This window comes from Rhododendron vialii, chromosome 6a (genome assembly GCF_030253575.1).
Source record: "Rhododendron vialii isolate Sample 1 chromosome 6a, ASM3025357v1".
Taxonomy (NCBI): Eukaryota; Viridiplantae; Streptophyta; class Magnoliopsida; order Ericales; family Ericaceae; genus Rhododendron; species Rhododendron vialii.
The window spans coordinates 9074667-9083993 of NC_080562.1; the positions used below are offsets into that span (position 1 = coordinate 9074667).

General features: G+C 39.3%; 1 protein-coding gene across 1 annotated transcript; it reads right to left on the minus strand.

The window, feature by feature from the left end:
* Window positions 1-1667: 1667 nt before the first annotated feature.
* Window positions 1668-5355, minus strand: LOC131329568 (receptor protein-tyrosine kinase CEPR1). Its single transcript, XM_058362771.1, has 2 exons — window positions 2751-5355; window positions 1668-2293 (listed from the first exon to the last, which is right to left on the minus strand). The coding sequence occupies exons 1-2, from the start codon at window positions 5227-5229 to the stop codon at window positions 1899-1901; spliced, it is 2874 nt and encodes a 957-aa protein (XP_058218754.1). The 5' UTR covers window positions 5230-5355; the 3' UTR covers window positions 1668-1898.
* Between the last annotated feature and the right edge of the window lie 3972 nt (window positions 5356-9327).

A 9327-nucleotide genomic window follows, 5' to 3' on the forward strand; every position in this document is an offset into this window, starting at 1 on the left:
CAATTAAAGATCTCGGTTAGTTCTTTCAATTAATGCGGAAAAAATCTTTAAAATTATGCAGGAAAGTGCTATGCTTCTTCATCCAAAAAATAGCACGATTTCGAAAAAAAGGGCAAAAATTAGAGTGGACAGAACCAATATATTGTTGGGGCTATGTAATTCAGTGAAAGCTATCATTAGATACTCCCTTGTTCCACTGAAACATTGGTCGAGAGAAAGAAAGCACTGACTGAAAGAATGGTGGAAAGAATGAAAGCCATTTTGAAAGATTGATCCTTTCTGTGTTATTGTACATATGACAGGTAGGGATACGGATACCAGTCTCGTGTCTAGAGAATTGCTGTGCTTGTACTTGTTTCCTATAGCTAGGCTTTCTTTGTTGGTCTGTCTTTTTCAGTTGATGAAGAATATAACTAGCTTCTCACCTTTTGTTTATGGACTCTCCACCATGCCCAAAAGAAGAGCATTTGTCTCCATGAATCTTATTCTTTCTAGCTAGCCCACCACTTGCAAAGTTGAAACTCACACGTGCAAATGCATGCTCTCATCCTTGCATACAGTGATGATAACATGTGTTACATGTTGTTCTTTTTTTATCCCGTCCCCGAATACCGTTCTATCTTGATTTGCAATGCCTACTAGTTTTAGAAGATATTATATCGGTTCGAAACTATTTTAATACCTATCTTGTGGTTGCTCTAGGCATTTTTTTTTGTTAGGGTAGGTGTTTAATCATTTATTTTACAACCTGCACAAAAGAAACCAATCAAGTTGTGGATCGTGAAGTTCTCTCTTTCCCTGGTAGTGCAGGAGTTGAACTTCCTTACATGGATAAGGCAGAGACTACTGACCCTCTTCTTGTTCCTAGCCTTCTCTTACGAGTCTGGGAAGCCTAGAATCCTCAATATGAGGGATCTCTCAAAATAGAGAAGGGTGGGAAGGACTAACGCAAGATCCTCGTCCCTCTTCCCGGTCAAGATAGATGGGAAGGAGGCCTATCAAGTATTACATGAGAAAAAGGCTTCAATGATAGTTCCAGAAAAGAAGCTGGAGATAGGAAAGCATCAAACAAAGGAAGAAAAGAGTTGGCTTTTTTGGCCCAAGACAAGCCTTAGGACAAAATAAGGGGAAAGAAGAACTTTGATATCAAAGTCAAGGAAGCGAAAGATAACTTGACCTAATCAGCTGAGGTTTTTTTCATGCTTTTTACACCCTTATCCCAACAAGCCAATAAAACTTGGATAGGAAAAGAAGGAACAGGGAAAAGGAAAAGATAAAAGGCTTATGCCATCTCCATTGTCCCTAGCTAAAATGGACACAAAGATGCTACTAATCAATCACTGAGAGCCTATTTCATCTTTTTTCCTCTCTTTTTTTATTTTTTGTTTTGTTCTTTGCAGTGGATAGCTAAGCTGAATAGGGTCCTCCACAAACAAATCATTCTCAAATTTTTAATGTAGAATCAAGAAGCCACTCAGATCAAAAGCAAGTGACATGGGAATCACACCCTTCACCCTCACCTATATCACTGCCTTTTCTTGATGCCTCCTTTTTTTTGGATTGCACTCGTAAAATAAAGAGCATCCATAAGGATAGGAAAAAACAAAATTCTGAAAAGCTGGGTAATTACTTTGTCATGTGTCAATGAAAAATATAGATGCCATGCCTTTCTATACCACAGTTATCTTTATTATTGGAATTTATTTCCTAAATTACTTTACATTATGCCAAGGCGACAAAAAGAAAAACAAAAAAAGCCTCAAGGAAAATCTATTTACCACTTCAGAAAAGAAAAACATATGTAGTATAGTTTAGTCTCTCACTGGTTAGAGTGCTTGTCGTGTTCTATAGTAATAAGACTCCACTTTAAACCTCCACCCACCAAAACCCTGTTGCAATCATATATCATACTGGTTCTTTGTCTTAGTGACACTTGCTGTTTCTTTGGCCTTACCGGATGACTTGCAACAGTCTAATCTACATGGGTCTGCCTCAATGAGCGACTGAACGACCTCATTCATAGTTGGGCGATTGGCAGGTGTCTTGTATGTACAGCGAATAGCAATCTTGAGTACCTCAATCATCTCATCCTTGAACAACCCGGATAATCTTTTGTCTAAAACCTCCATGGCGCCTTCCTTGGTCTCCACTTTGGTCGAAACCCAGTATATGATATTCTTGCTCTCTCCATAATCTGCCTCCACTGGCTTCCTTCCGGTTACTAGTTCCATCAATACTACTCCAAAACTGTAGACATCACACTTGGGTGTTGCTTTAGAAGAGTGTGCATATTCTGTTATAAGCATGAATGAAAATGAGGAATTGTTAGGCTGATGAACATACTACAGAAATTATATTCTATAGCATAAATCAAATAATGACTACCGTCATCCCATGTTTTAGGTCCTTTTCGCTATTCCAAACATCTTGACAAGCTGTCTATATGTTCTTATTTTACTCTCTTTTAGAAAATTTAGTAAACTTTGTCTACGAGAACAAATCGACTAATGGAGATCTTTTAATCTGTGGAAAAAATTTCAAATTTTGTTACACATGAATATATTTTTATATGGATTGAATTAAAGACGACTAGAAAAAAAAAAAAAAAAAACCAAGTATGTGAGATAGAGGGAGTATGCAATACTAATACAGTTGAAACTTAACTATTTCCAATCCTAGTGTCATCAATTAATATCTGCATAAATATGTGGTCTAACATGAATTACTTAAGAGCCAAAACACAATATTACCCGGAGCCAAGTAGCCATAAGTCCCTGCAATTACGGTAGTGGTGGAATCTTCTCCTCCTCTTGCTTGCAAAACTTTGGCTATGCCAAAGTCTGCAACCTTGGGGTGGTAATTGATATCCAGTAGAATGTTGGTTGACTTGATGTCTCTGTGAATGATAGATGGCTTCAGATCATGGTGGAGATAGGCCAGGCCCTGAGCAATTCCTAGCGCAATCCGGTGACGGGTGGACCAATCCAAAAGAAGTTTTCCCTTATGAAGTGCATCCCAAAGGTTGCCGTTGGGCATGTACTCATAAACCAACAAGCTGCAATCCAAACTTGAGAAGTAGCAGTACAGCTTCACAATATTCTTGTGCCTTATGCTTCCCAGAGTATCAACTTCTGTTTTCAACTCCTTGTTCAAATCAAATTGATCCTCTAAAGTAGAATCTTTTGTTTTGTGACTCCACAGTTTCTTCACAGCAATGACTTCCCCATTGCTCAAATCAATTCTGTATACCACCCCAGACCCCCCATGGCCTACTATGTTCTTATCAATCATGGCTTCAATGATTTCACGGTGATCGAAACTTATCCTGTGGAAGCTTTTCACATCGTATGAGAAAAATGAAGACGACCTGGTCTCATCATTTTCCATCATGGAAGTTCCTTTGCTAAACCAACGCTTTAGAAATAAAATACTTCCAACTACAACGATTCCCACTGAAATCCCTATCACCCAGATACAGTTTACTTTCTTTCGATTATGAGACTCTGAACATATAGCAAAACTTGTATCTGATGAATTGAGGTAAGCTGGAACACATAGACCTGGGTTGCCTAAAAAACTTTCTACTAACCCTCCTTTTATAAATAAGAGAGGAATAGAACCAGAAAGTAGATTTTCAGAAAAGTTCATTGAGTTTGGTAGCAATTCACAGAGATTCTCTGGGATATGTCCGACCAAGCGGTTATTGGAGAGATCAAGGACATTTAGAGACTTTAGTGAAGAAAATGAATCTGGGATGGAAGAGTTAAACTTGTTACCTTGCAACATCAACAAATTCAGCTTCCTCAGTTTACCAATTTCAGATGGTAGAGGACCAGACATGAGATTGTTGCTGAGGTCAATCTTCACCAGGTTGGCAGCTTGAGAGATTTCCAGAGGCAGAACACCTGATATCTTGTTACTCTGTATGAACAATTCTGACAAGTTTTTAGCATTTCTGATTGTCTTGGGAATTGAGCCGTTCAATTGGTTGTACCCAAAATCGATGATTGAAACATGGGGGAGAGCAAGAAGCCCTTCGGGTATTGACCCCTCCAAACGGTTATCGCTAACTCGAAACCGAAGAAGAGACTCACAAGTTGAATAACTTTCGGGCACTTGCCCAGAAAAGTTATTTTCTAGAACAAGAAAGTATTGCAATTTACCTCCACTGCAAGCCTCCGTGGGTAATTCCCCTGAAAGTCGATTCTCTGACAACTCCAAAAGAATCATGGGAGATGATCCTCCTAGACCTCTTGGAACTTCCCCTGTCAACATATTGTCATAGAGTGACAAAGTGGTCAAGGTTGTTGACTTGGCAATCGCGTCCGGGATTTCTCCGGTGAGGCTGTTGTTGTAAAGCTGCAAGACTTGGAGCTTTGGAAGTCGGCAAATGGATTCGGGGATTTTCCCACTTAACTTGTTCACGGACATGTCCAAGTCTATGAGCTCTGTGAGGTTTCCAAGCTCCTCTGGTATTTCGCCCTCAAGTTGGTTGTAGTAAAGCTCCAATTCCTGCAAGTGTTTAAGCATCCCAATCTCTGCTGGAATCTGGCCCACTAGGAAATTTCCGCTCAGTTCTAAATCAATGACGGATGTCATGTTTCCTAGTGACGCCGGAATAAAACCACTCACCATGCACGTTGTCAAGACCATGGACTTGAGCTTTGAGAGCCTGGAAAAACTCTCCGGTAGTTTCCATAAGTTGAAACCGCCATTTTCATTGAAATTCAAAACCTCAAGATTGGTGAGGTTGGTGATGGAAATAGGGAAATCACCAGTAAATAAATTGTATGAGAGGTCAAGTACTTTGAGAGATGTCATGGGGGAAAAGTCTGGGAGTGTTCCGGTGAGGTATGTGAAGCTCATGTTGAGTTCTTCTAAGAGAGAGCAGTTTCTGATACTGTCAGGAAATTCGCCGTGGAGGTAGTTATGGTCAAGGCGAAGAATTCGTAGCTCAGGAAAGTGAGAGCACACGTTTTCAGGGAAGTGACCGGATAGTGACCAACCGGAGATGTCAACTTGCACAACGTACCCGTTTTCGTCGCAGCTGATTCCGGTGTAGTTGCAGAAAGGTTTTTCCTTTTTGACATCCCAATTAGACAACAGGTTTCCTGTGAGAGAGTTCTTCATTAGAGTGAAGAACTTAGACTGGTTAGTTACCGTGGATTGAGAATGGTTGAGTGGAACAAGTAGTAACAGAATAAGAAAGACTGTGTAATAAAAAGCCATGGGAGACTCAGAGATATAGAATGAGAGGGGGTTTTTTAATATGGAGAGAGAGAGAGAGAGAGAGATATGTTGGTTGATGCAGAGGAGGTGATGGAGCGAAGAAGTTTATAAATTGCATGATTGAGGGGATCATTGGGTGCAGTGCAGCAGTAATAGTAGTGATGATGAAAAAAAAGGAGGTTCTTGCAGTCTTGTGTTGAGAGAGAGAGAGAGAGAGAGAGAGAGGGCATATCTTTGCAAAAAGAAGCTTTACGTTTATACCCCACCAACCATTGTAGAGAATAACATCAGTTTTGAAGCCTTTATACGGATAGTATGTCTGAATAAACTGCATCCGAACCTAATCGCTGCAATTCTCTCATTGATCAGAACCTCTCGATACGATCACGATTTTCTTTCCCTTTCTTTTTTGAGACTGCATGCTACTCCAAGAATTGTTCCCTTGTGATTGCCTCTTTTGAGCTCCAAATTAAAGGCCTCACCCCAATGTAGTCATCTGCTTTATGGAACTTTCTTTCTTTCTTTTTCTTGGCTAAGTTCACGTTTACTAACACTTAATATTACCTTAACATTCTATGTATTTTAATCTGTGTATATGTAACAATAATATGTTGCACACACCCAGGGGTTGCCGGCCCAGTGATTCGGGTAGATGCCCAGGCTTTGGGAGCATTCCTCAAGGTCTGGGGTTTGATTTTTCCACAGGATGAGTATCTTGTAGTAAGTGGGAGGTCGTGACTGGTGTGGCCGCGCTAGCTCCTCCGGAGGTTTTGGGTTGTGCAGGTGGGTCCATTTAGTGACTTAGCTAGAGGGTTGTTCCTCAGTTTTAAAAATAAAAATTTGTGTTGCATGCATGACACGGCCAAGGGCCCATGCAGCACTACTAGTCCAATTCTTTATGTTTTCTGCTTATTAGTTCCTCCAACAACCATGCATCTGTCATCATAGTGATTTTAGTTCCTTCTTCTTTCCTGGGTAATGCTTCGATATAAAACAGCTAGGCCTTGGAGACATGCGCACTTTTCTTCACAACAGTGAGGCAAACCCGTACTTTATGTGGATGCATGCTCTTGGGCATTGTTAGAGGTTTTGACACATGTGAGAGACAACCGCTTACAAATTTGGTTTTTTTGCCAAATAATAGGATGTTAGGGGTTAGTTGTTAGTAGTTACTTCCTCCGTCCCGATTTGTTTGCCCATTTTCACTATTTGGAACCTCTTACAAAATTGTCTATATGTTTTAATTTATAATATTTTTTATATGCAATATGGATCTTATTTGATATATCTTAATTAATATATCTTAATTAGATCTAAAATATGATGTTTTCGAAATTATGTAAAACATTATAGATTGTGAGATATGGACAATTTTTTAGAAGACACGTATGTCAAAATTAGACAAACAAACTAAGACGGAGGGAGTACGACAGGAGTCGAACATCTCCATCATGAGGACTCAAACTCAGGACCTCTTCCTTAAGAGGGAGAGTAAGAAACCAACCACACACACTAGGTGGTGTTCCTACTTACACATTTGTCTAGTAGAGGAAATAGGAAGACAAATTGGGACGCCGTGGCGTTGGCTCAGTGGTACTCACTTAGGCTGGCAACCAAGGGCCTCAGGAAGCATTTTGGTACGGCATTCGCCTCCCACCATAGTTCTATTGATTCCCGTGGTATTAATTGGGTCCCCACTAGTTGATGGTAGGATTGGTCCCTAACTTTATCGGTCCAATGGATAATGGATCGAATACTAAGTATGAGAAAAAGGTAGATTGTAATTTATCAACTTCAATAATGGGGTAAGTGCCCCATATTACCAAGCCATCGATTTTGTTCAATCAAAACCAAGGTGATGACTTAATGGAAATATGCTTATGAAAGTATTTATATATATGTCCACTCAATATATGGCCTATTTGGGACCAAATTGTTTAGTGGCACTCGGCCCTGTACAGTACAACCTGTACGGAACTAGGTTGTGATGTTCTTCTGCAATATTTATTGTAAATGGCAGGTAGCCTAGCAGGAACCCTGAGTGGATGGAATTGGATAATCTGGGACTATATTCTAAATATTTATTTTTGAAGTCCTTATTGTATGTTTACAAATGCAATGGGATGGACCATTATAAAAGATAGCAGGAATCAAAGAATACAAAAATGTGATGATTTTTGTTGTTATGTGTTGGAGATTATCTAGTGGGACCCTCATTGAGTGATGTCAATATAAACAATGTTCTCTTGATTTTTATCCCCCATCGGCTCTCAATATTTGCTCAAATCCAATTTCATTTGGTTTACTGTTGCTTCCTCTCTCTTTTTATAACTCAGATGTCCACTATTACTTCCTTTTAATGTTCATTCTGACATTCTCTTCGTTTGATCCGTGTCATGAGTAATCCCACATAACTGATAGTCATACATCACCCAAAGGGTTGGATTTCCACCACCAATTTTGTATTGAAATGCTAAAATTCCGTCTTCACGCCTTCACGAATTTTTTAGTCCAAATTCAATCATATCTAATCTGGTCATTCAAACATGCTCTTACAGAAGTACTTTGGCCTGATTTGGATGTAACTTTTTCCCTTTCTACTCGCTTTTACCTTATTGTTGCCTTGTTTGAATTAGCTTTTTCTTTTCTTTTCATCTCTTTTCCTAAATAGTTTTGGTTTTCATAGAACTTCTTTCCTAGCTTTTAGTTTTACTTTCGGTAAAGAGAAGGCACAGACTTTTGTTTTGATCGGCGTGAAAAGACAGAGACTTGACTCCAAGCAAGCTTGTAGATAAACCATAGTGACACCTAGGGTTGTTGACTGTTGAGTCCATAGATTGGAATCTTTGGTGGATAGGGTTTCTCAATGATGAAGTGCAAAGCAAAGATGCCCACTCCCTTATTTTAAGTATTGGGTTTTTTTCCATTAATTTGCAAGCTTGGTATTGAGCAATATGCCATGTCAAATCCTTCTAAATAGCTTTCGCCATTGCTTTTGCAGAAATTTCCCATTGGAGGGTGCTAACAAGCACCTAACCGCAAGGGCTTGGCCAATCGGGAATGAGAAAAGCAATAAGTGTTTGTCTTCCATGAGGTCGTATGTTCAAGTTTCACAGAGGCCATATCTTTCAAACCTTGGGACAATTAATCGAGGTGCGTGCAAACAGGCCCGAACATCAGGCTATAAGAGAAGCACCCGAATAATGAGCGCACAACAGCAAAATGCAAGGTGGAAAGAATGACCCCACTTTGGAAGGATGTGATAGGAATTCCTTAATGGACATTGGTTGGCAATTTGCACCGGGGAACAAGAATCAGAAGTACTTGTCAAGTGCCTAAAAATGGCCACAAATTTGCCAAATTTTAATTGCATGTTGCGGTAAGCCGCATCGCAGCGCATTATAGCAGATTATTCTAGTTCTTTTTTTAAGGCATTAATAAGAGATGGGATTTGCTATGGAGAGTCAATTCATCATGCTAATTTTGTGTTCAACGAGAGGTTACAATAAACAAAGTTGTCTTAATGGAGCTGGCACTTTATTTTAGTGTGATCCGACCGAATGGCTTTATGTATTTTATTATTAGTGAACATTTTGTTTTCCATGGGTGAATCATGGCATCCAACTATGGTAAAAGGGTACATATTGGAAGTGGAGAAAAAAATAAAATAAAAAAGAATCGTGATCGTATCATGTAACATCGCCTCATGTGATATTCATGTTAATCCGAAATGAGATTTAACACGAGCTCACTTGACAATTTAAACCGTTCATTTTATAAGTCTAAATGTGTGTATTATTCATGGCAAAAATTTGCTTGATCGGATCATATTGATCGTAAGAGAAATCGACAGTTAGACACTGACTGTCTATTTCACATTTGGCAATTATTCTTTGTTCAGCTCGATACTGATGTTGCATCAAGTTGATTTTTAGCCATAAGTGATAAGCATATCGAAGCTTTCAAAATGAACAGCTTGAATTGTTAAGCAAGATCATGATCAGTCTTATGTTACAATGCCAAGGGTTCTAAGTTATTGTATTTTTGGGAGAGAAGAGAGAGGGGGGATGTTTACAAATTTTCCTCGATTGAAATCGA